Consider the following 26,913-nt stretch of genomic DNA (forward strand, 5'->3'; position numbering starts at 1 on the left):
GTCACAAGTGTGAATGCTTAATTTATTATTTCCGTGCTTCAAGTGGGAATATGCTTCAGCAACTCCCATCTTACATGTGGGAATGACACCTCCTGAATGTATGCAAATTCCTCGAATCAAAGGGTAATTTTAAAAATAGGCTTTAAACAGCAGGATGCCTAATTAATTCAGGTACTGGGTATACGACCCCGACTTTATTAAGCTTAAACTGCAGGTTTCAAGGCGTGCTTCCTTGGAAGCAGAGTATAGGCGGGATCAAAGGATCACCTTAGCTGTAGCCTCAGTCGGCTAAGACCTGCATTCATTGTGCTATAAAATATACCGGAAACTCTTATTAACCAAACCCCCCAGGAGAGCTCTTCAAAACATCCCCCCTGAAAAGCCTCCCCTTCGCTAGAAGGCACCCCGTTTCCGTGACTCCAGATGCCCGAGTGCCCTGCAGCTCCGAGAGCGCAAAAACGAGAGGATGCCCCGCGCCCCGGTGCCTTTCAGGCGTGTCATTTACAGACATAAAACTTAAGGAGCGACGTACACCGGTGCCTCCGAACCCCGCTCCGAGCTCGTACACCCACACCCGGCAAAGCCCGCCCCACAAGCCCGCTGCCCACACGCCTGGGCCCGGCCCGGCGCCCCGGCTTGACCCCGCCGGGACGGAGGGGCCCCGGCCGTCCGCTGCGGAGAGGGCCAGGAGCCGGTCCCGGCCCTTGAGCGGGGGTGCCCGGGAGCAGCGGCGGCGGAGCGCGGCCGGGGAGCGGCGCGGGCGCTGCGGGCGGCAGGGGGAGCTGCGGGGCGGGCGCGGCAGCCGCGGTTACCTTCGGGGTTGGCGCTGATGAAGACGCGGACGCTCCTGCCGCTCGGCACCAGGTGGGACGGCAGCGCAGAGAGGTTGCCGGAGAACGCCGCCCGCCGCAGCGCCGCGTCCCGCGGGCAGGGCAGCCTGCCGCCCGCCCCGGCCGGCCACATCCCGCAGGGCGAGCCGCCGGCTCAGAGCAGCCCCCGGAGCGCCGCGGCGGCGCCGGCAGCTCTCGCCACCGGCTGAAGGGCAGCGGCCATACGGACCCTCGGGCTGCCCGGGGCCGCCGCCTGCCTCCGCGGCAGCGGCGGTGCGGCTGGGGCTGTGGCCGCCGCCCGGCGCCGGAGCGCGGGGGGAGCGAGGCGACGATGCGCCGACCGCCCCCGCGCCGCTCCCTTGCGGCGGCCGGCGGCGAGGAGGGCGCGGGCAGAAAAGTTTGCGGCGGAGCGGAGCCGGGCGCGGCGGCGGCAGCCGGACCCCCAGCGCCGCCCGGCCGGCCGCGGAGAGCGGCGGGAGGCTGCGCGCCGGGAGCGCGGTCCGGCCGGCGAGTCGCTCCGGTTCGCCCTCCGCCTGCGAGGGCTTGCGGCGTCCAAAGCGGGGACGCCTCCGCTGAGGCTGACGGCGCCTTCGCTCCTCCGAGTGTGTCACAGCCCCGGGATCGGATTTTTATAGGAAAACTGCTGCCGGCTCATCCTTTGGACTCGGAAGAGTTCAGAGCCCTTCTTGTGTTGCGTTCCGTAATCTCCTGCACAGGAGTCCCACCTGCTCAGATACAAAGGAGAGATGCTCTTGCTGCTTTTTTCTTTCCTTTGTTTTTAATCAGTTATTTATTTATCGGAATAAATGAAAAGCTGCGGTTTGAAGAATGAAAGAGACAGGAAGCAGCGAGACGCGCCGCCGGCGGGATGCGGTCCCTTTGCAGCAGTCAGTGGCGGGGCATCCCGTCGGGCAGCGCCGATGAAATATTCAGGAGGGCGGCGGGGTCGGGCCGCGGCTCCGCCGAGCGCGGGGGCGGGCGGGGGCGGCGGCCGGGCCCCGCCGGAGGGCGGCGCGGAGCGGAGCGGCGGCCCCTGGGCGAGCTCGGAGTTTAGAAACCTCCCCGGGAGGGGCGGGCAGGCAGGGACACGGCAGCAGGGCGGAGAGGAGGGGCTGGGGGGGCAGGGGAGGGGTGGGCACGGGGCTGTAGGCAGCCTGGAGGGTCTGTTGGGAGTCCTTTCTAGCGGGGAGGATGGAGACTTAGACACAGGGATTTGTCAAACACTCTGCAGGTGTTTGTCCGTGTTTGAAAGGCTGGTGACAAAAGTCTTTAAGGCGGGTGGTGTTTATACATTTCATGTGCTGTAACTGGTACAAAGCTGATTTGTCTATTTCCAGATATACAATACAGTATGTACAATGTACACGAAACAGTCTTACTGTGTTTTAAACGCAGTATTTAAGACCTGTGCTCGGTTGCGTTACCCCCGGCGCTGCCGTGGTCCCAGCCGGACGAGTTGCCCGCTGTGGCAGCAGTAGGGGAGCCTGAGCTGGCTTTCGCAGAGGCAATGCTACTAAAGTAGGCGAAAGCAAACTGCTCAGCTCTGCTTCAGAAACGAAGGTGACAGCCAGATGGGTTCCTTAAGTACTGATGAGCAGATTTGTTTAAAAAAAATCCTGATTTCTTAAAGAAATATGGCTTATGTAGAATTGCATCCCGTGTGTATTTGCATGTGAGTATCAAGGAGTAAATTTGGTGCTGTTTGCTTGCTGTTGCTTTGTTAGTTCTGCACCCCATAAATTTTGGACTGATTGCAAACAAATGAAATAGAGAGGTATATTTTGAGGTATCAGTTCTCAAAGAAAGAACATTTCTCTAAATTCTGTGAACATAGCTGGGCATGGGAGAAGGTGCTTATGTACAAAAAGAAAAAATATGCAGGATATATTTCAACCATTAATATTGAAACGTCAGCATTGGGCAGAAGGGTTGTGGGACTGTTGGGAACTGAATGTCCAGGAACTGGAAAAATCCCACTTTTAATCCAAATGTATTCCTGTAGGATTCAGCAGTGTCCAATAAGGAGCTAATCTCACTTGAAGCCTGTCATGGTAGACATGCATATTTATCTTCTCTCTGGATTCTCTGATGCTCTGTTTAAGACAAGCCTGAAGCTTTGCTATAATTCAGTTTAAAAATCTGACAGTCATGAGATGCAATTCCCTAGGAAATGAGGCTTCATATATGTCACTGCCTACAAGACTGTTGGTCTTATCTGCACTTCCCTTAGCCTTTGTGTAGCCAATACGCTTAGGCGTGCCTTTTTCTGGCTGGTGTCATGAACAGGTAATTTCTCTAATACAGAGATGAAAAGCAGCTCCTTGAGGCTGCCGACAGTTAATGAGTGCACAAAGGAAATGATTTATAGTGTGGGCTGAGTTATGTCTTATGTACTTTGCTGAGCCTAACTCTCAGCTGGGCCATCTCCATTGCTACTCCTGCATAAACTACTAGGCAGTTCTTAGGTAGGAATTTACTTGTGGAAGCAGCTCCTGGTAAGGATGCAGAGACTATCACTTCATATTGCTGCTGCCTTAGTGTTATCATCATTTTCTCAGACAGCTTATTTGGAAGATGAGGCTCATTGATCTACCCCTTCACCATGCCAGCCATAATGCAGTGGTTTTTTAATACTCTTTTTGGCAGTCATCTTTACTAAATTGAAAACTTGAGTTTGCATAATTTGAATTCTTTTGAAATTTTGTCTTTGACAGCATTGACAACAACATCAGCTTTTAACTGAACATGTTGTTTCATGAACCCAGGCTGAATGAAATGGGACCAGGCGTATCACTTCCAGCTGTTCACCCTGTCTGTTTGTTGCCTGGCTGATGCTGTGCTGGTGGCAGGCATAGCTGTGTTGCATATGAAGCAGGTAGTCCGTGCAGCTTGCAGGCTGCCACTGTGCAGCTCAGAACCTGTGCTGATCTATATTACTATTTTGATCTGTGCACTGGATTGCCTTTATGCATGACTCAGCTTCCTGTCACGGTAGCTGCCACCTCTGTGAAAGCTGAAATGGACAGATGCCTCAGAGTGGTAATCTCTTCTGCTGCCTGGCTTCAATCTGTTTGTGTTTGGGGCTCAATGTCCTAAGCTTTAGCACCTGTGAATATAAAATGCTGGGAATGAAGTACAGTGAGCCTGAAATGGAGAGGATAAAGAGATGACTACAGAGAAACTAATTTATTGCTGTACCTGTGACTTTATCAGCATGAAAGCACTCTGGGTGAACTCAGTTGGGAGATTAGTTAGTAGCTTTTCTCAAATTAAAAATAATTATTTTGTTAATTCAAAAAAATAAAGCAATATCAAAAAACCATTATGTAAACCGAAATAAAAATCATGTCTAGGGTTCTTCTGTGTTCATTATAAACGTACATCAAAATGATCCTGTTTCATGTTGAATAACATGTTTTTAAATTGTTCTTTTAGAAGTGATATGTTAAAATCAGTGTCTGTATTTGAGTCCCCACACTAGTTATGTGGAAGCCACCTGGGCAGAGGTTCTTGTCCTGTGGATGATGGTAGAGCATTGCCTGAAGGCATGATCCCCAAACTTTCACCCTGACTTTGTTGTACTTGCAGCAGATCTACAGTGTCTGTCATTAAAGTTAGTGCAGGAAGTCTCCTTGTATCAAACAGGAGTAAAAACAATCTATAATTCTGCAATCACTTCATATAAACATGGCTTGATCCTGAAGAACAATAAATCTGCATAGTAGCAGGGAATCTTTGCACATATGCACTTGGTGTATGTTTTTTCCCTTTCAACAACGTTCTGGTTATCCTTCTGTGCTTATTTGCTCTGAGTTGAATTACATTTAAATGGAGCTACAGAATGGTAAAACACATGAAGTCTAGTTATTCCTGATGGTTTGATCCTGCTGTAATTCAAATAGAGTGGTGCTTTATTTCTTGAGTAGTCCCACAGGAAATGGTAAGATACTGAAGGTAGGAAGAACAGTTCAGTACTCCTGATTCACATCCATCATGGTCAGCAAGAAATGCACGAAGTTGTTTGGCTTAAACCCAGCATGATATGGGTTTGCAAGTTAAAGCCAACTTTCTGAGTCAAGTTGTTTGAAAATGAGCATTACAGATCAGTTCTACTATGTTGAAGAACTTTGGAAGTAACCTGAGTGATATGCCACAGGTGGTGTTGTGATGCAAACTTAACTATGAGAAACACTTATTCTGTCTGCAAGCTAAATTTATGTTCTTGTTCATATGTGTTCTAATATTTCAGCATATAGTGGGGTGTACGAAAGCACTTGGAGTAGTTCAATTTCAGTCTCAGTGCTGTCAGTGGAGACAGGCTCAATACTCCTTTTGAAGGCATACCTGTAGCTGGCACTTTGGAAATCCTATGCCAAGTATGTGACAGGGTCACAATAGTTGAAGGGTTTTATTTATATCTTTCAAGTAAAGTGTTTTGCCATGCACTAAAATACAGGCACTGTGGTATATACCTAAAATACCCATCAGTTCTCCTCAGATATTTAGAGCCTGGTTCTGCTAGGGGCTCCATGTGCAACCCTGCTATTGTCTTCATTCCAAACCAGTAACTATTTGCAGGAGTTGGGAGGGCAAAGTTTTAAAATCAGGTCAAAAATCAAGGTTTGCAAATTGACCAGTATCTCATCTTTCGTGTGGAAATTAAAAGATTCCTGTGTAGAGTTACATCATCTGGTGAAGTAGTAACTCAAAGTGTTACTTTGCTGCTCCCTAGCAAGCTGGCCCAGTTTTACGAGCAGGCAATGAAGGCAGTTGCCTAGAGCGACAGACAGAAGGAGGCAATAAAATCACATTCTAAGCAAGAACGAGACCCTGTGACTCTGTGCCTGTTTTTGGCAGCTTAATGAGGACTCAAGTGCATTCCCCAGGCACCGTTCGCCTCAAGGTGCTGATGTGCTGAGACTGAGCAAGCTCCTACTACAGGAGCCATGGCTGTCTGAACATCCCATCTCTTTGTGCTTGTCTCTGCTTCAACTTGCTGCTGCTGCAACTAAGTGGAGAAACTAAACTTTATATGCTCCTCCTCTGTTCCTTTTTCTTGACAGTGCTGTATTGCTTTTGCCAAAATGGTTAGATTGGCAGGAGAGTAGGGACAGATGTGCTGAGACTAGAGAGCTCACAAAATTCATGCTTCACTAAAAATCCCCTTGTTATTATTAGCCTTTCAAATTAGGAATGACAAGCTGCTGAGACTTACTGAGTTTATATTTATGTCAAGAAACTGATTGCAAGAAATAAGACATGTCTTAGTAAATCTTACATGGGTACTGGATTGCTATTTGGACCTTTTACTGCCATCTCAGGGTTCAGTTAACACTACTTGATATAGGCTTCCATTTTCCATCCAGTTTTGGGTGCTAAAAATCCTTTGCTCCACTGATTGTGCTCTGACACCTCTAGACTTTTGGGATGGGTCTCTTCCATGCTGTGAATAGGTTGCTGTATCAGGCTTTGCTAATAGACTCGGTGGAGACCAGTACCTCTGACCACATGGTTAACAAGCTGTAACAGAGAACCTGTCAGGAATGACAGTCATTTTGCCCTACTGCTTTTTAGAGGAGCTGCTTGGAGCAGCAGAGATTTGTGAGCTGACTGCAGGGACTGAGGTGACACTGTATTGGTTTGCTTTAGGTTCTCAGTTGGTTTGTCGTGCCATCCAAAGGCATGCCCTGAAAGCATTGCTAGGTCAGCCTTCACCACACATCAAGGTCTGTAATAGAAAGAAAGGAAATGTGTATGGATTACAAAAAAACAGACAATCTAGTCTCATCAGAAGTAATAAGAATTTGGAAAACATACTACATTTCATTAGACTTTGCAATTTTAGTCAATCACTGTGTCATCCAAAGGAGATTTAGGGGAGCCAGATTATCCCACATTGGCCCACTGGAATGTTCTTACGCTTTGTAACACCTACATTACTTCATCCAAAAGAGGATGCTAAACTTGGGTTTCATAAAACAAGGACAAGTTTGAGATTCCATATTTTTAATCCAGGAATACATTTTTCTTGTGGCTGAGCTTGTCATAAAATTGTGCTAACTTCTCAGTGTTCTTTGCACAATTTCCTAAAGTTTTTTCTTTTAGATTTTCCCTTTTGTTATTTTGCTTTTGAATATGTAGTAATGGGATACGTGTTAGGTTGTCAAATCACTTTCACAAATGCTAAGGAGAGGACTCCAGCCTAGAATATGATTTACAAATGTGGAGGAATAAGAGCAATCCTGGCTTTCAGGACCAGTCAAGCAATGTGATTATGCATCTGTAAAATACACAGATTATTTTGTATTTCAAGGAAAAGAGAGAGGTTAATACATGATTGGGTTTGTACCTTTGTAAGCACAGCTGTACTTCATATCCACTTCCAAGTTTTAGTTATTTTAGTCTAAATTCTGCCACCTGGGAATCTGCCTTGACCCCTGGCTTGACAATGGACTGGAAATTGAAGAGGTCTGCACCTTGGGGTTTTTTTGTTTGTTTATGTTTTTTTGGTGTGGATATTTTTTTAAAATCTCCGTTAGAAATTTTCTGTTTTCTTTGGTACTGAGCAAGGCAAACATAGCCTTTTCTCTAATATTCTAAGTGGCTACAGCACATATATGGTTTTGTCTAATCTTACACTTAATTAAAAAGGTTCTTCAGACCTAAAATAACATGATTTTTTTTTTGGTGTGTGTTAGTTTCTACTGGAAGATTAAAAGAAGCCTTTTAATTCATGCAGAGTTAGAGTTCTCTTGCACACATATGTAGATGTACACTAACCAAGCATAGGTGCATACACACATGTACACACAAAAGACACACAAGGATGTATGGATAACTAAATTCACATGGAGTATGCAGTAATAAATTCAAATTTGCCCATATGCCTTTAAATTTTACCTTGTTGCACATAAGTGTTTTAGCAACCTGTAATTAACTGACCCATCACTCTCTTTTACAATCCCTTTTCATAACTCAGTGCAGAAAAGAGGGGTGTTCATTTAATGAACAGTTTTCAGCTCTTTGTCAGGGTGTGTTTGGAGACATGCTTGCAGGTCACTGTGAAGACCCTGTTAGAAGCAGATTTTTAACTTGTGAAGGGTCCCATGTAATTTCCTAAGTTAGAAAGTATATAAGCATTTCCAAGAGCTGAGTAACACCCAAGCCAGAGGAAGTTTCATGTTTCTTTATTGAAGCAAACTTGTTCCTCTGAAGCACAGGAAAACTAACACCTAAAGTATCAATTAATTTTGGATGCCCTCTCTGAGACAGCAAGGACTGCATTTTTTCAGAGTAACTGCTATTAGATACTCAGTAAAAGGGATGATTTTTTTATCAGCTTTGGTTATAGCTGAGAGTGTTCAGTGTTTTTGTGTATCAGCCTTAGGTCTTCCAAGTCAGGTTCCCAGAAAATGAAGAACCTAGAGTTAATGACCACCCCTGACAATTTAAATTACTTAATTAGCATCATAGGAAATCTGGGGTAGGAGCCAGGACAAAATGTCATTCCCTCCCCCTCTGCAATGTTCACTTTCTTAGCTGTGAAAAAAAAAATTGGTGCTTTCCTTTAATTCCTTGTCCCATTCCTAACCTCAGCTAAAAATAAATTTGCAATCTGCTTTATTTTATGGTCCCGCATCATCCTTAAAGGTAGTTACAATAAAATAGGCAAAATATGCTCCCAAGTGCTTTTAACTTACTCATTAAGCCACACTTTCCCTCCTTAGTCCACCCTTGGAGTCTTCTCACATATTTGGTCTGCTTCCCTAGGGACTTTATCCTACTCTACTCCCCATTTCGTTATCCCATTCTGCTTGTCTTAACCAGCTCTTTCATACATCTCCCAGATTCCTGTCCAATATGTTTGTCCCTTTCCATTGCCCAACACCTGTTTTTCCCTTCTTCTAGCTACGGGTCCGCTTTTTGTGCAATGTGAGTGTCCCTTTGTTGTTCCTCTCCCTCCTTTCCCCGCCTTGTCCTAATTTTTTTGGCCAACCACTTACTTTTATTTCATCTCTCCCTGTGCTTTCTGGGGCTTGTGACTTCCCTTAGCTGTTTTGAGCTTCTCTTCTCCCCAGTTCCCTATTTTACTTCATTCTTCCCTTTCAGCAAGGGCAGTGGGGTGGCCCCTGCTCCCCCCTGACAGACACTTCTCCTAGGACAGTGAAAAGGAGCCTTAGTCTTCTGGAATATATACTGCTAGTGGTGGCAAGCATGGTAAACTCCCATATGATTACGACATTTGAGATGGACCTAAAGGCTTCTGGGTCTAGAAGTTACTTATGGCAGCAAATAAGACACACATTGCACTGTCTCTGAGGAAATGCAATCCAAATACAAACCAGAAAGTAAAGGAAGAGGAGGGACAGAAGGCTGAGATGTTTCTCTGAGAGCCTGTCCAAGTTTCTGTGTCACTGCTTTTGCATAAATTGTTGTGGCAAGGAATCTTGGAATCATATCCGAAACAGAAATTAGGAGAGGCTGAGCCTAGGGAGAATGTGCCTGTCTGCAGCTGAGTTAAGAGAGGCCCATCTGCTGTGCAGGTTTCATGAGTGTTTTCTTCTTCTAAGTGAACGTAAAATTTACCTACTGCCCAAGTGGCAAGTCAATTTTAGATGCAGAAGTCAAAATATTCATGTTGCAAGGTTGCTGGTGAATAAAATGTAACAATCTGATTTTGATTTTGCATTTGTGTTTCTGTGTATGTATTTATTTATTTGTGTACATTACATGCAGAATAAAGTCACTGCTTTCTGATGTGTTTGTGCTAATAGAAAATGATGCCATTTACACTCCATTGTTAATGTGATTTTATGGGATTTATTGACATTGCAAGTTTATTTTAGACATATGAAGACCTGGGGGAGTAGGATTATAACAACAACATTAATTTGTCTTCTTAGTGCTAAGAACAAAATAAAGGAAAAAAAAAAAAAAGTTGCTAAGCTTTGTTTAACCCGCAGGGGTTCTGGAAAAGCATCTGTCACTTTTTAAAGTCTTATTTAGTATATGCCATCATTTTTCATCTGGATCCTGAATTGATACTACAGCTGTGCTGGGGGAAAAGGAAACTTCCACCTTTCCAAGTCCAGAACAATATACCTAATCTTGGAGGCTAGTAGTGAGAACAAAAGGGAGTGTCTTTGCATGAATCTGATTATTCTGGCACAGAAGTGGTGCAGTGGATTTCTGTGTCTAGTCTACTGTTGCTAATAGTGATTTCTGTAAGTTGATGGAGCACAGAGTACCTTATTACCAAATGTCTTCACAGACATGTTTTGCAATCATTGCCATGTCACAGTTGTACAGTGCTGTGCTCTGAAGTGTTCTGAAGGCCCTTAGGCAGCCTCAAAAATGTAAAAACATTTGCTGAAGAATCATGAAGACAGCTATCATCATCCAAGGGTGCCAAGGGTGCATTTTAATTCAAAATCTTTATCCACAAAAAGAATTGGTCATTTGATTAATTGCTTCAGTAAAATGATTTTAATTTTTTTTTACAGAAGCAAGAATAGTTTAGTCTGTTCTTGGCAGTTAATCATATTTGTTGAACTACTTAAATAATTCAGTAACTCTCTTCCATGAGCTATGCATTGCTTATTGTAGGGAATTACATCAGTCTCTTCTTTCATCAGTGTAGGTGTGTATAAACCAGCAGATGCAAAAATAGAATTATAGAATCATCAGGGTTGGAAGAGACCTTTAAGGTCATCAAGTCCAGCCATCCACCCAACACTGCCCCTGTAATCCCTAAACCACATCACCCAGTGCCAGATCCAGATGTGTCTTCAACACCTCCAGGGATGTGACTCCACCACATTCATGGGCAACCCATTCAAATGCCTGAACACCCTAGCAGTGAAACCTTTGTTTTAATATCTAATCTGAATCTCCCCTGTCTCACCTTAAGGTCATTTCCTCGACTCCTCTCACTGTAGGTATGTTGGAAGAGACCAGCCCCCACCTCCCTACAACCTCCTCTCAGGTGCTTGTGGAGAGCAGAGGTCTGTCCACCCTGAGCCTCTTCCAGGCTAAACAAACCCAGCTCCCTCAGCTGTTCCTCACAGGACACGTTTTGTCCTGTGAGGAACAACAAAAATGTTTCAGGGCTCCCAGCTCTACAGTCATTGAGGTTGCTGTTAGAGTGAGATGATGTACCAGCGCCTTTTCTGCATTCGTTTTTTTGGAAGAAAATCTCTCTGTTAGCCTTGGGCTGGTTGGGAGCAGCAGCAGGCACCAGGCAGAGACAAGTGCCTGGACACTCAGTGGCTGCTTAACTCCAGGCACCAACCTCTGACTCAATCTTTGCCAAGTTCTCTGTGAGCAGGTAAGTGTGCTTTACATGCCACTTGATATTTCCTATCAGTTGAGCTGCCTGAAGGGTGCAATCACTCCTTTTTTAGTTTTCCTGTGTAAGAGTCTTGGCAGATGCTCTTCCAAGAGACACAGTTTTCTCTTGTTTGTCTGGATGCCAACTGAAACCAGTTGGATGGCTTTAAATCTTTTATAAAACAAGTATGTAAAAGCTTTGCTTTAAGGTGTCCAACTACCCACAAAAAATCTAAAAATAATAAATTCCCTCTTCTTCAGAATTAGAGCTTGTTCTCCCAGTAGGAGTGTGTGAAATTGCTTTATTGGCTTTTTTGTAGCTGCCTTCTATTGACAGAAGTGAGGCCTGAAGATGCAAAGGGACAGTTCATGTTTGGGGAGCCCAACCCCAAATTCTCCTCGAGTCTCAGTTGAGGTGGCTGGTTTTACTTTTTCTCTACCAAAAAAAAAAAATTCTAAGCAATTGAAAGCATTTTATCACACCCCCCCCAATTTCATTTGTTCATGAAAGCACATAAAAATGTAAAAGATGAGGAGAAGTGTCTTCCTTTGAGGATACTCACAATTGGTGATTTCAGTAGGAGACAGAGCAGAGCTAGAACTGGGATGAAGCACATACAGTTAAACAAATTATTAAATCTGAGTCAGGAAGATGATTCCCTCCAGGCCAGGCAGGGCATCGAATGTATTTACCCCACTAATTCTCATGCCTACAGTAATTTTTTGTCTTTGTAGTGCTGTATGCATGACAAAGTATGCAGGCTTCAGTTTGTTACTGGGTGTTGAAAAATGTGTTGTGGTGTATTTTAATATGCTGTTAGGTAAAATGGTTTTCCTTTAAGTTTTTTTGGCCTCAAATATGTGTTATGTGTTCTCTTCAATTTGCTGATGGAATTTTCTACTGAATTAGGTATGGTCAAGGTGTCAGGATTTAACTCCAAGGCCTGTCAACATTTGCAATGACTAAACAAGTTAATTAGGACTAGCTCATCTGAGAAATGTAAGGATATAATTCCAGGTGATCATGATGCATCTTTGGCTGCTGCTGAATCCTTAGTTCCATAATTGCTAATTTAGGTCATTCAGCCTTATGGTTTCTGAGAGCCTCCTTCCTTAGAAAATAATTATTTCCAGGGATATGTAGAAACTAGAGAGTCAAAGCTGCAGCTGATGACTGAATAGGTTTAACAGTAAGTTTATATGCATCATTTCCTCATTAGTAAGCTGTGAGGGAGCTGAGATACAAGCTGTAGTATCTCCTTGCCTTACAGGAATGATGGAAGCATTAGAAATCATGAGAAAAATATAAGCATAGGACCCTCCAGATTGCACCGGATGTCCATTACAAATTTCAGTAGTTGTGATACTTAAGATGAAGGATTTGAATTTAAAAAAAAATGAAATAATCTAATTTGCCAAATCAGAATTTGGCCAGGACAATGGACTTGAGTCTGCTAGTCTTGAGAGGATTACTTTTGGTGCTGTCATAACACAACTGCATAAGATGTCATTTAACTCGTCACCTGGAAAATAGCATTTTGATCCACATTCTCTGCTAAATTCAACTTATAGCATTGAATCACTGAGAGCAGATAGGTGTTACAAGTTACCATGGCACCTCCTTGGTGATTTCCACTTCATGGTTCCCTTGAGCAGCAGTGTCTTTTGAATTTTTCACAAACACTGCATCCTGAAATGGTGTGTTTGTATTGTGTCCCTTTTTCAATTTTTGTTTCAAGGTATAACACCAAAACTGAGTTTTTAAGACTGAATGTTTCTTTTTGAAGACACAAACTTGAGGTGTGAAACATTAGCAGCTCAGAGCAGGTGCTGGTGCTATTTGCATTGCTGTTTCTGTCCACCTCTGCAGCACTGCTTGGCAAGTAATGTGGCTACAGTTTGGCAGTATTTTGGGACATCAGCAGCACAGAGGTTTCTTGACATAGGTGTGACTTGTATTTAGGAATGAATTAAAGTTTCATTCTTTATAGAGAAGGTGTCATAGAGGTTGCTTGCTGCTCTCCAAAGGAGATGGGCAGCTGAGCTGTTCGGAAGATAAAAACACAGTTCTGAATCATTTGTTAAGCAAATAACTGTTTTCAGTTCAGAGTGCAGTATTATCATGATTGTTCAGAGAAAACAGCACTGAAAATGTCTGGCAATAGTAAAGTCTCACAAAATTTAATAAACTTATTACTCACAAACAATTATGTATGACAGTGAAACGTATAAAGCTGTTTACTTTTGTACTCTTAAGGGCTTTGGGGACATTTTTAAACAGTATAGAAACAGATGGCACCTTATAGCTGTTACATTTCAGAGTCTTGCTGTGTTTTCAGGACACACTAAGATGATCAATGATAACATTTTTGTTTTTGCCATATAGATTCAGCTCTCTTCAGTCCTCACTTCTGCCTCTCCAACTGGGGCTGACTTCCATCTCTGTCAGGATGTGCTACAAGTCAAGGGGGATTTTCATTATGTACACTCAAATGGCCATTTCTTCAATGGACATGTTATTTTCTCTGAAATCCTGTTTTCTTGGACCCTGTAGGAGAGCACTGGAGTGAGAGATACAATGAATTATTTATTGGACTGACTGTGTCAGGTATGTGGCAGTAGTGTATTTCAAAACAGTGAAAAACAGTGTGCAGTGGATAGCAGCAGTTTGATGTGATTTTCTGCTTATAGTGGCTTTTCAGTCTCTAAGAACCAAAATTGAGAGTATGTATTGAAGTGGATGTTGGACTGCTTTCCTGTTTGCAGACATGGCATGAGCTATATGTGTTCTTAAAGCTCAAGGCTTGGGGAATGCTCTTGTTCTCTCTGGCCTGATGCAGGCCAGCATTCAGCTCTGCCTGTGGCTTCCAGAGTAGCACACAACTGAGGAAGGAAGAACTGCTAGGAAAACAAGCTGTGGGGAATCCAAGCTCAGGAAAAGATCATCTGGACCTGGAGTGTTCTTGTCAGTGAGAAGGTCACTTGGGAGCACGTGCAGGGGAGGATCCTGTCTATGGGAAGGATAGCACAGGGAAGGATAGCACAGGGAAGGATAGCACAGGAGGTATTCTGACCCAATATTAGAGATGCCTTTGGCAGAATTAAGGTGCAAACAAGGCCATATGCCAAAGCCAATAGTAGGGATTATTTATTTAACAGTAAATATGAGGTAGAGAGAGGTAGAAAGAAATAGGGAACAGAGAGAGTAGGGGAGAGAAAGAGAGTGACAGAAAGACAAATTAAGTAGAAAGATAGTCACCACTTCTGTAGATCCAGTAGTGTCTCATTGGTCATCTTCTGGTCTTCTCAGTGGTGGGGGTCCCGCAAAACTCAGAGCTCAATGAGTTAGGATATGTTCAGGTACAGGTGGCAATGCCCAAGCACGTTCCCTGGGGGTAGATTTACATTGTCTTTTACAGCACTGGATCTGTTGTAGCATTTGTGCATTGTGCAGTCCTCTGGTGGGAGGCCTCAGAACAGTGTCTAAGGGGCACTTCAGGGGTCTTGGATGGTTTGTGCACCCTTCTGAGACACGGCACATGCCTCTCATGTGAATGCCCCATGTGAACGTCATTTTCCCTTGGGGCTATGGGGAGTTTTATAACCAAGCTAGTTTATATAAGAGAAGACAATTGGCACAATAAAAAGCACCATCTGCAGGGTATGCTTCCTATCTGGCCCAAAACTCAGCTTGTAATCTCTGGTGGTAGATGTTCACTTCCTCTGTTTTGTGCAGACTAGAGGTTTTGCCATCACCCCAAAAACTTGCCTGCTCCCTCTCAGTTCATGGGGATGAGTGTGGAAACCCAGACTCAGCAAAGGAGTCTGTGGGCTATAGCTTCCCCCAGCCTTGCTTATGTCTTTTTAGACCTGAGATAATTGGACTACAGAACCACTTGTGTTTTATCTCAAGCTCCTTTCAGGTGGATTAACTCACTGTCCAATTTCCCAAAATCCAGGAGGCCTCCTGGATACATACACCATAGGGAGGGTGGGATTTGGTGATGCAGATGAGCAGTTCCTTCTTTGAACTCTTTGCTACAGTGGACAAAGTCGTCTGGTGATCTTAACAGTGTTTAAGATTAATGATTTTTAAGTCTGTTACAGGAGCCAAAGAGCACATGCTCTTGGGAGAGTTCCTGGGAAACAGTGAAGGGGCTTCTTGGGAAGAGACAGCTTCCCACTGATTTAATGGTCTAAGCCTTCAGTGCTACATAGAGAAAGTAGTCCTGTTCTAACATTTGCCTGGAGCCGATGGCAGAGGATGATTTTAAACTTTATCAGAGGCTACCAACCTTGATGTGGCAGGAAAAAGGAAGCCCTGGAATATGTATTTACTCGGATCAGCTAATTTTCTCATTTGTCTAAGGTGTTAATTATTCCTTAAGAAAAAAAAAAAAAAAATCTATATTTGAAGATACTGTAAATCCAGGTAGCACACAGCTGTCATTTATTTTTCACGAGAAAAAAAGAAAGGTCTATTTCTGCTCTTAAAAAATCTTTTCACCTTCCTTCTTTTAAAGCACAATGACAGTTAATGATTAATAGACACAGTCCACACTGCTGCCAGCAGGAAGCCAGCATAAGTGTGGAGGAAGTCTAAATAATTGAAGGGAAAAGGTGACAGAGGCAGCCATTAGTTCTTCTGGATAAGAAATTCTTCATTGCCTGGCTATTTGCCCAAATGAAAGGAAAAACCTACTGTTTGAGCAGCACAATCTGTAGACTTCATTATGCACTTTTCTTGGGGACAGAAGAAGCAACTGGGATCAGTCTTTTTAAATTAATAGAAATTAGTGAAAAATCCCCTCATTTTTAGTTGTGTCATAACGCGTTATTGGGCTTGCAACATAACCAGCTTGTCAGAAGTAACTGGGCAGCATTCCAGAAACAAACACCCTAGAGCAGAATGAATGATATCACACTGGACACTTGCCTTCACAGAGTGACTGCCCTCCTGGATGTCCTGGTGGTCACAAAGGACCCTGTGTACTTGCAAAGAAGGCTGGTAATGTTTAGGACTGAGCAAAACAAAGTGGCAAATGTTGAGCAGAAAAAGAGCTTCAGTAGTTCCACCAAACTGGGTGACAAAAACCAAAATTATCCAAAATAAACAAAAAAGAAAAAAAATAATAATTAAAGAAAATAAAAAGAGCAAGCTTTTGTTTGTTTTCTGAACTGTGCATTCTGGAACTCTGTGTCATGGGCTTAAGTAGATTATATTATTTCATATTCTTACAGGGAGAATGAGGATCCTTTCCAGGATTTTTTCAACAAACTGTGGATTACTGTCTCATCTGACACTTTGCTTAATTTAGTTTCCTTTAATTTCTAGTCATAATTTAACAAGTGTCATATCACAGGCTGTCCTATCTTCTATAGAAAAAGTTTTCTAGAGGAACGGTTAAATGTGCTCATTTGAGAGGGTGGAAGCAGCAGTTCCATCCAGCTCTAGATAGCATCACATTTTGGACAAAGCTCTCCAGGCCTGTGAGGTGATTGCAGCAGAAGCAATGGTGCCCTGTGCTGTGAAAGGGGTGTGCTGCTGCCTTTCCCTTGGGTGTGACAGCTGAGCTTTCTGTCAGCTGTGGAGTTCTGGGATAGAGCTGTGGTAGCAGGTATAAAGAGAAGCATTCAGCAAGGCAAATTTGATGTCCTTGACTGTGGCAGGTTTTCTTAAAAGTGTTTGTGCCTGCTACTATCCTCCCTCTTGATGAGGTCTTGATGCCTCTGCCCTGGTGAGTCCTCATGTGGTGTGCTGTATCCAGCTCTGGTCTCAGTACAAGAGGGACATGGATCTCCTGGAGTGAGTCTAAGAGGCAGTGAAGGGCTACGAAGATGATTAAGGAACAGGCTGAGGCAGCTGGCTGTGTTTAGCATTGAGAAGAGACGACTGAGAGGAGACTTCATCACTGTATATAAGTATCTGAAGAGAGGGTGTCAAGAGGACGGAGGCAGGCTCAGAGGTGCCAAACAAATGGACAAGAGATAGTGGGCACAAACTGATGCACAGGAAGTTCCACCTGAATATAAGGAAGAGCTTCTTTAAAGTCACCTTTAAAGGTGACTGAGCACTGGCACAGGTTGTCCAGATAGGTTTTGCCCACAGTCCTGACTAATGTAATTTAGAATGACCCTGGTTGAGCAGGGAGGTTGCACTGGATAACTTCCAGTGGCCCCTTCCAACCTTATCTGTTTTTCAATTCTGTGATTCTGTGATTCTGTGAACTGGAATTAGTTTTTAATGCTTTTTCATCCAGGATCTCCTGAAAGTTCTTTTAAAATATCTATAAAAATATAAGGAGATCTGCCAAGCATAAGCTTGCACTTAATATTCTGGTGAAGAGGATATTTTCATTGCACAACTTTTTTCTGTACAGGCATCTAGGTATTTACACATGTTCACTAAGTGCTCATCAAATGGAACATCTGCGATTTTGTATAAACTGTAATGGCTCTTCACAACCAAACTTGTATATCTGGTTGATGTATTCCAGAAAAGTTCCAAAACAACAAAAAAGAGAGTAGTAGAGGTTTACTTCCCTTTTAAAGGAGTTTTAAATGAAGGGGAATCACAAATGTATGTTTGATTCTTTTTGCAGAGAGGTCACATTCATTGATAATAGTAGGAACAAAAGCTGAAGAGAGAAACTGGAGTTAAAAGGATTTTATTTGAGAGGATAAGATAGTACCAGTTCCTTGGATGTCAATGAGAAGGCAAGACACAAAAAGCGAGAAAAAGAAGTAAAGTAGCTAGCAAAGTCAAGCTAGAGGAGGTTATGGAGGAGGAAAGAGGTTCCTCCAGGAGGAGCAGGAGAAAGATGGTTGAATGCACAGGAGTAGGAAGAGCTCCTCAGTCCAGACTCAGAAATGTTTAACTTATTTACAGACAGCCCTTATGTTGTGACTGAACGTCAATGATATATTCTGTTGCTTATTTAAATCTGACATATCTATAATAGTATTTCCTGGAGGTATTTTGCCTTCAGAACCTCAGGATGTAGCAGCCACCTTCCCACAGTGACAGTCAGTGTAGGAAACTGCAGAGAGGCCGTGTCCTGATCCCATCACTATCTCCCATCTGGTAAGGTTGAGATAATTTTCCTTTCTCTGGTTAAAAATGTCTCAGCAAAAGGCAGTTGCAGGAAGATACCAGAGCAGTTCCCAAGGAAGGGGTCTCAGAGAGGAGTTATGGAAGGATGTGAGGCAAAAAAAGCACTTTGAAGGATGAAAGATGGAGGGGAGCCTGAGGATCTAACCTGGGAACATCCAGGTGTTAAAGAGGGGGCACATGTAGTCTTGATGAAGAGTGAAGACTTTTGTTGGATTGAGCTTGCTGAAGCAAAACTCATGTGATTACTGTGATCTTCTAGAGGAGATGGAATATAAATATTCCTTTTCAGAGGTACGCACACAGTTTGTTATGCACACAGTTTGTGTGTTTAAACTATTACATCAGTTCTAATGCTATTCCCAACAGAAATAAATCACAGAAGAGAGGCTTCATTTTTATTCCTCAAATAAGACATAGTAATTCTTCAGAGATTCTCAGTTAGACTGGGGAAAAAGTAAAAATCATAAGTGATGTGTTTTGATTGCTACTTCCATTATGTTTCTTTTCTAATCCTGAATTTTTTTCCTACCATTTTAATATCTTTGAATTTGATGCATTATTTCTAGGTACAGAAAACATGAAAACTGCAAGAATGATCAGTAAGTCTGCTTACATATTATACTTTGTGAGGATAGTTTTCATTAAAACCCCACCATATTTACAAAAAAAACCCCTCAGAAGCTGATTTATTAAGTTTCCTGGACACTATGCAGTTCTCAATGGATATTTTCCTGAGCTCCTGTGACTTTTGTAAGTCTCTCCTCATTTTGCACAGGATTGTATTGATGTATCAACTAGTTTGCTTAAACTGATGAGAAAGTCTGTGTTAGAGGCAGGTACTACCAGATTTCAAATCCAAAACTTATATTTTAAATGCACATTTTAAACTGGTCACTGCTCAGATGGATCACCATAGTAATTGCAATTTGACTTCCTCACATGAATCAGATTAAGTAATATTTTCAGTGCATCAATATACTTATTCTATTATCCTGTGCTTATTTGAGGTAGAAAAGTTGCTGCAGGTGCCTTCTGCTTTCATTTTTTCAAGCTGGCTTGAAAATAATTTAATCAGGTTTTATTCACTAAAGAGTATCTCCATCTTAAGAGTTCTCTTACTGACACAAAGGTCAATGAAATCATAAGGGAACCATCAATGTTTCCATTCCACATCCATGCTGTAAAGTCTAAAGAATCTTCTATTCATTCTACTTGCAAGAACTTCCTTAACATTTCTCAGAAGCAAGGGAGAGTCTTTTTCTCTGTTTAGTGGGGAACATCTGTCTTTAAAGTTCTCAGGTCTAGAATCAGATAAGTAGGCATAAATGTATGCTTTTTCAAGATGTGCTGCTCATGTACAGAGGTGCAGCCATTAATATGTTGTTAGTAAGCAAGGTCACTGATCAAGGCTGGGTCCTTACCCACTGTAAGTATATGATGTTTTTTGGTTTTTTTTTCAGATAAGAACTGGACTGGAACCACCTTGTTTTCAAAAGTTACCAAGTAAATTGTTTTAAAATATTTGTGTTTTTTTCAATATTAAAAATGTTTACTACACTTTGGAGATATTCTGTGAACCTCTAACCCTTGTCCAATTCATATTGGCCAGGTGCTGAATTCACTGAGGAGTGGTTTAAAATGGCAGGGTTTGTGTTGGCTAGAGGGAGGGGTTTTGATTCCCAGCTCCACTGCAGAACCAGAGTCTTGGGTTATTTATAAAAAGATAACCCTGAAAATGTGGACCTTGAAAGAGCTGTGCTCCTGTCTTTGGGAAGGTCCTGAGGAGAGGCACACCATGGAGGGATTTTGATTCTGCTATAGGCTCTAAGACCTAAAACACTCAGGCCTAGAACACTCAAGCATTTGGCAAAAGGTTGTCAAGTCCAAGACATTTTAAATAAAATTTTGTGTTCCACACATTGACATTTTCTGACAAATATTCATCAGAACATTTCCATTGAATTTAATTCCTAAGTAACAGAAGCCATAAAATTGCACCAAGCAGTCCTCAACAATAGGATGTATTTGGGTCAAACTACAGCATGCATCTCCAGTGCTAAATTAATATCCTCTCTACTATTGTTAGTCCAGGCAGCTCACAGCTAGTCAAAGCACAAGATAAGCTGATATTAAAAATTACTGAGCAGTGGCTAAGACGACCAGAGAAATGTTGGTATATCATGTAATTATCTTCATACATCTGGAGGCTCTGTTATTACTTAATCAACTTACATATTTTATATAGGGAAAGCCACTGTGCTATGACTTTGGGGTTATTTACATGCCTTTGTCTAGTCAGATTGAATGTAAACTTTATGAGAAAAGTAACCTTGAAATTTCCAACAAAAAATATTCAGATTATTCAGATATTCAGAATATCTGAACATTATGAACAAGGATGATTCTCTATAGATTTAATTATAAATGGTGTGCGCCATAATTTAAACATGTTTCTTTGAAGAACCTAAAATCAGATTTAAAAAATATTCTTATAGTAGATAACTGTAGGTTTTGTTAGGATTTAAGCTTAAGTTCCATATTGTATTATCACCACCATATGGATTATCTTTGACTCACCCACCTAGACACCACAAACTGTTGGTGACAGCGTCTGGAGCTCCTGCTCTGATTCTATGCTAGATTATTTTAAAATAGAGATAGCAACGTTTCAGACATACTGTCCATAGATGTGACTCTGCTGTGGGAGCACAGTGACATAACAGTACAGCTACTTTACTGCATTGCTGGAGGGATAAGATTTTTAACACCTGTTCAGATATGAATGATACATTTACTCCTCATATCTCTACACTGAAAACTCATTTTGCTCTGAAGATAAAAGTAGTTCCTTCTGTCAAATCACCAAACGCCCCCATTTCCACCCAGGAACCTGCTGACCCCTCAGAAGCAACCCATTCCTCCCAAACTCAAATCATCTGTTTCCAGATGGAACAGGTCCATGCACTAGAGCAAAATTTTGAAGAAAGTGGTTAGACTAAAACTACATGCATGCCCTGGTTGTCACGTTTTCAAGTTGCCCCTAATATGTCAGTCTGTTTAGAACAAATACTTACAGGGTAGTTGTAGCTCTCCTGTGGGAGGAAAGAGTGTTTGAGCTTTTTACGAGAAGAATGTCAGCCTTATTGAGAGGTAGCAGAACAGGATGGAAAAGGTTTATTAAGTATCCAGAGAGCAAGTGACAAATACAAAGGAGGCCAAAAGCCAGGTGAAAACCTGGCTTGATCCCAGCTCGGTTTTTATACTGTGTCCTATTTTTCACTGTGTGCTTGGATGACTCCAAATCTATTATGTGGTAACACTGTGCTCTGGTAGGTACATATGAACGTGGAGTTGGGGTATAGGCAATGCTCAGAGACCAGCCATGGGGAAGGACGTATAATCCCTATGCCAAGTGAACATATTCTGGAGTATGTTCTGTGTGTAGCAGAACATACCAAGCCATCCATATATAATATGAAAATGCCTGCTAGGGAGATATTCAGTCTTTAGAAGTAATTCATACTTAGAAGTTCAGAAAGCAGAGTTTAAGAGGCTACAATGAATGTTTCATTCTCCTAGGAATGTATTTGCTATTATAAAATCAAGTTCGTCATGTGGACACTCAAGTTTCTTTCATGATTTTTCTACTCTAAACAAAATTTTGGCTGAGGATTTTGTTTAAAAGTTGGAATGCTCTGCAGAAGATAGGAAAAAAAAACTACTGGCAAATTAGATACTGTTAAGCTAAATCATACTGTGCAGATCTTCTGTAAAAAATTAGCTTCAGAACTTACTGTGCTCCTTAAATTAGGTCTGTAGTAGAAAGCAAAATTATTTGCACTGTGAGCAAATTAATTAATTTCCTGTTCTTTGAGATATGCCTATTGTGGGAGTAATTCTTCAGTGTCAGTTTAGCCACAATATTTATATGTGTCTGTACACCTCTTTGGAGACAGAGCTGGTAATCCGTCCTGTTAAAGGCTTAAATACTTCTTTGATACTAAAATATTTTTCTTTATTCCATAAATATCTGGTACCCCTGAAGTGGATATACTTCCTAATGTGACAGTGAGCTACAAACTTGGAGCCAATGGGGAATGTCAAAGTGAGCCTTTTGCAAAGCAATTAATGTGATAAAACTTTTTAGGCTTATAAAGAGATCTGTCAGCATTGCAGATACCTGGAAAAAGTTTTCAATTCCTGTAGTTGGCTTTAACAGCTATAATGGGGTATTTTAAAAATGTTTCAGGAACTTTTAGCAGTGCTGATCCCAGCAGAACAGCGAATATGGTAGTTTGTAGAACAAGCACCATTCTGAGCATAAATCCACCCACCATTTGTGTCTTGACCCCAGGCCCCAGCTGTACTGGCCTCTGCAGGGACTGTGCTCTTTAGATTTACCTGAAACAGGGTTATAGACTAACTAGGTACCTACTATCCACTTAACCATGGCTCCTCTGTGGAGGAAAAGGGGACCTTCCTTTGAGAGGCTCTCATTAAGTGCAGTGGATGTTGGTTCAAAGTCTGAAAATACCTCATTTCTTCCCTTCATGCCCCCATCTAACACCTGAAACCCAGGTTAAATACTGCACATTGAAAAAATGGCCTCTCGATTTTTCTTGCAATGGGTATACAAATGCATTACTTTGTATAGTCGGGAGAAGGTACTTACATCTGACTTTTTAAACAAAATACAGTGCCAGTAAAAGTAGCACTATCCTGGTAATTGTATTCACATACCAATAAATGCACTGTGCACTTGCTTCATACTATAATAGAAGTATAATTTTAAATTGCTCTTCTCATTTAATTTTTCTGCTCATAGTATTGGCCAGAGGAGTCAAAATGTTCATTCTTCATCAAACAAAAATTCAACAGAGGTAAATAAATGGTATTTGAAATTGCTGTATTTACCTTGTAGGATTTTACATGAAGAAAAATATGTGGATTATGTCACTGTCAGATTGCTGTCCCATGTAAGACATGAGGACAAGTTGGACAAGATAACATTTGTAAAATACAAGACAAATGTTATTTCAAATGGATGCTGATATTTATTGAGGTTTTGCAGAGTCATCATTGGATTTAATTCAATATAAAGGTCTGTGATAAAAACAACAGCAACAGCAGCAACTCTTGCACTGCTGCTCTTGCTGCTTTGGGGATTTTAGCAATATTACAGAACAATTGCCAAGGAAGAGAAAAAGCCTGGAGTACTCAAATTGTGACATTGCACCAGAAGAAAAAAAAAGAAATTGGCAACTTTTTACAAATCAATCTTACATTTCAGTTGGAGGGGAAAAAAGGATGTTAACATATCTCAGTATTTATTTGACATGCTATGTATTTAAGGGGACATTTTAATGCTATTCATGATATATCATCTGTTTAGAATATAAAACACCACCCAAACTGGTGTTACTCTTTGACAGTCTAGGTGTATGTCAGAACTGAAACTCATAAAAGTCATGAAAGTCACTTTTTTTTTGTTTTAAATTTTGTGATCTTGGCCTCTGTGGAAGACTGCATTATTTAGTTTTTTCTTTTTTCTTTAGTGTCACACAAACATACATTAAAACATGCACTGGTAAGACATAAAGGATCTATCACCGACTTTCTGACTTATGAATGGATGAATTTTAACTCAATACCTATGGTGTGTCATTTACCAGCAGATAAGGCAAAATTTGTGCTGTTTAGTTCACCAAGAGGTGGCAGCCTTCACTCAAGTCCCTCCTAACTTGTTCTCTGATACAGGTCGACCAGATGTGTACCTGGCATTGACAAATGTGTACAATGGTTGGTAAATATCTGAGACGGATCCTCAGACTCTCTGCAATTGGTATTCTGTATTATTGACTGATAATAACTGGGAAATGACATAAAGTGTGTCAGCTATTGTTTGTTATATTGCTTTCTGTGCAGCTTGTATGAAAATCTAACTGGAAGAGTTTTAGGTAGGATTTTCGTGGGTTAGTTTTTTAAAAAGTCAGATATCCAGTTTAAACAATCATTTGGGCTGTCATAATTCCCAATGAGAGAAAATCTCCTCTACATTGCATCCTGAGAGTCTTTAGAATGTATGAAGTGAATAGCTGGTTAAACATGCCCATCTCTCCCTGCAGGCTGTGGAGGAAACGGAGGTAAACAGTTAAGAGTAGGTCTGAAATTGAAGAATGAAAGTGACATGTCCTGAATATTTGTGTCTTTAAATTCTATCTGAAGGCAAGCATTAATTTTCATTTTTCTTCTAAGGTCTTGTGGGCATGTGTATGAATGAAGGAAACCTAAACAAAATATTCCTGCTGATCTTCATTGCCTCCTATTTACATTAGGAAAAGAAGGTGAGAAAAAGCACATCCCATTTTTTCTAGACATTTTGTATCTTTGAGAAGACAATTTTTATTATTTTGTGAAGATTCCGTAGAATTAATAAATAAATAAAATTTATAAAACGTTATTAAGGCCAAAGAGTATCTGAGGTGGGACTACATATTGTGAGATTTTGATTTCTTATACTTTGCATTGTGAAACATGCAACAGCTTTGATTTTAGATTTTTCTGACCTATGAGGACAAATACTGATAAAAACCAGATTGAGATATGATGCTCTGTTTGTGATTTAATCTCCCATATGCCTTTTGAAAGCAGATAAGTAATTTCCATCATCATTTGCATTAATAAAATTCTGGAAAAAACATGTTGGAGAATGATTTCTCTGTTGGTCATAACAGTTCTTGACATTTGCAGAATTCCTTTGATAGCTGAAACAGAAACATCACAGATGAAGCCTTGAAAGAGCAGAAGAGTTGGCACAGATAATCCAGATGCAGTGACTGTAAGAATAACACAGCCATGTGGGTATGCTGCCAGTGTCCCATTAGATCACAACACTCTTCCCCTGTTTTTGTGACCCCCACTGACACTGTGCTATCACACATTGCTGGCTTTCATGTCATTCTGGAGGTCCTTGAAAAGGTGATTTAAAACACAGGGAGCAGCTGCCAGTTTTTAAACTGCTCACCCATTCCTCAGTTCTAACAGTGGCAGTTTTGAGGAAAGTAGAGGTATTTTATCTGTGATGGTGATAGTTTTCTTGTAGTTTTCTTATTTCTAGGAATAAGATCTGAACTGTGCATTTGTACTAAGGAAGATGTTTATAATGGTTTTAGTATTATTTGTGCACTTCAGAGGCTTCTCATTCTGACTGGAGACAACATATGTGTGTCTTAGGCTATTCAAATAAATGAATGTCTGGGCTGGAATACTCTGCATAGGGATGAAAAGGAGAGGAAGGTTAAAAGCTAAATGAGATCATTCAGAAGATTTACAATCAGCTGTGAAAGCTGTTTCCCTGCACTAAAGCTAATCAAGACAATGAATTTTCATGTTTGTCTTGTACTGCAGAGGAAATTGAATCAGATGTCTCCTGGGGATTCTGTTATTATTTGGTATTCACACACTGGCACCCACACTTCTTCAGCTGCTGGCAGTGAGAGAACTTTGATGCACACACAGTAACCAGGCTTCTTACAAGAAAGTGAAGAAACAACATTTCCCTACATTCCCTGGCATTTGTTATCTAATGCAGAGAGATCCAGCACTTAGATAATGAATGTCCTCATTCCCGCCTGTTGGGTGGGCCCATTTTGTCAGCTGTATGGGACAGATTAGGGTTTTTGGATCCCTTGTGGGCTGTGTTTTGTTCTCACTGCTCAGAGTAGGGGAAGTGGCTGTTGCCTGACCCAAGGAGCTGGTTTGTACTGCTTGGGACTGGTGGCAAGAGGTGAAGGATTCGTACCTGCAGCAGCAGCCAGAGTGGTCCCCTGTGACAAAGCACAACTGGGGCAGAGAGAGGAGGACACACTGTTCAAGCATCATGCTTTTAATTTTTTTTCTTTTTTAACATAAGCCTGCTATTCTATTGCTGTCTCAGCTTCTTTTTTTCTTCTTTTTGAGAGGAGCACAAAATAAAAAGTGACCCTTTTAGTGCCTTGGGTAAAGAGAGAAACTACTAAGTAATAATTCAGCTGAAACTATAATATACATGCCCAGCTAAAGTAAAAGCTGGCTCAGGTCGTCTGTTTTAGAAGATTAGTCTTGGTTGGGATTAACTGTCCCTGGTACTAGCACATCATGTTTTGGTAGTTAAGACTTATTCAGTCAATTCCTTTCTGGTATCTCAAGATTCATAAACTATAAGCCAGTCTGGCTTTTCAGAATCTGCAAAAGGCTTAAATCAGTAAAAGAAGAGTATTCAGCAATTTCTGGAACATAAAAATGTCACAAAATAACTGTCCTGGTTTTATTAGGTCCAGAAGATATAATGAAGACTTTTCTTTTCTTTACAAAATGAATGTGAGTTAGTATTTGATTTAAGAAAATATTTTCCAGATTGCACAAAACTACAGTTTTTATAGATTATTTGAGGAAAGCTAAAAAACCCCTCTGAGCTGCTACTTCATGAAATGCAGTTACTCAATATAAGGATTTTTAAAAAGCAATGTCATTAGGTTTCTCTGTGTAAAAACGGAAATTGGGCAGGGTTTCATCAGAAAGAACTAAGTCATTGACATTCCAGCTCTTCCTAAGCTGTGAAAGCCTGTTAAAGCTGTTACAGACTCATGGCATATGATGGCA

General features: G+C 41.6%; 1 protein-coding gene and 1 long non-coding RNA gene across 2 annotated transcripts in view; one reads left to right on the forward strand and one right to left on the reverse strand.

Annotated features, from left to right (window-relative positions):
• Positions 1 to 1,762, reverse strand: part of NWD2 (NACHT and WD repeat domain containing 2) — a 51,063-nt gene extending 49,301 nt beyond the window's left edge. Inside the window, exon 1 of the mRNA XM_064418426.1 lies at positions 813 to 1,762. Within this exon, the coding sequence (XP_064274496.1) occupies positions 813 to 963 (151 nt within the window). The 5' untranslated portion in view covers positions 964 to 1,762. The remainder of the gene's footprint in view (positions 1 to 812) is intronic.
• On the forward strand, positions 412 to 25,135 carry LOC135299410 (uncharacterized). Its single transcript, XR_010361391.1, has 3 exons — positions 412 to 864; positions 24,529 to 24,617; positions 25,024 to 25,135. It is a non-coding gene; the product is annotated as an uncharacterized LOC135299410 (long non-coding RNA).
• Positions 25,136 to 26,913: the final 1,778 nt, after the last annotated feature.

The sequence above is a fragment of the Passer domesticus genome, chromosome 4 (genome assembly GCF_036417665.1).
Source record: "Passer domesticus isolate bPasDom1 chromosome 4, bPasDom1.hap1, whole genome shotgun sequence".
Taxonomy (NCBI): Eukaryota; Metazoa; Chordata; class Aves; order Passeriformes; family Passeridae; genus Passer; species Passer domesticus.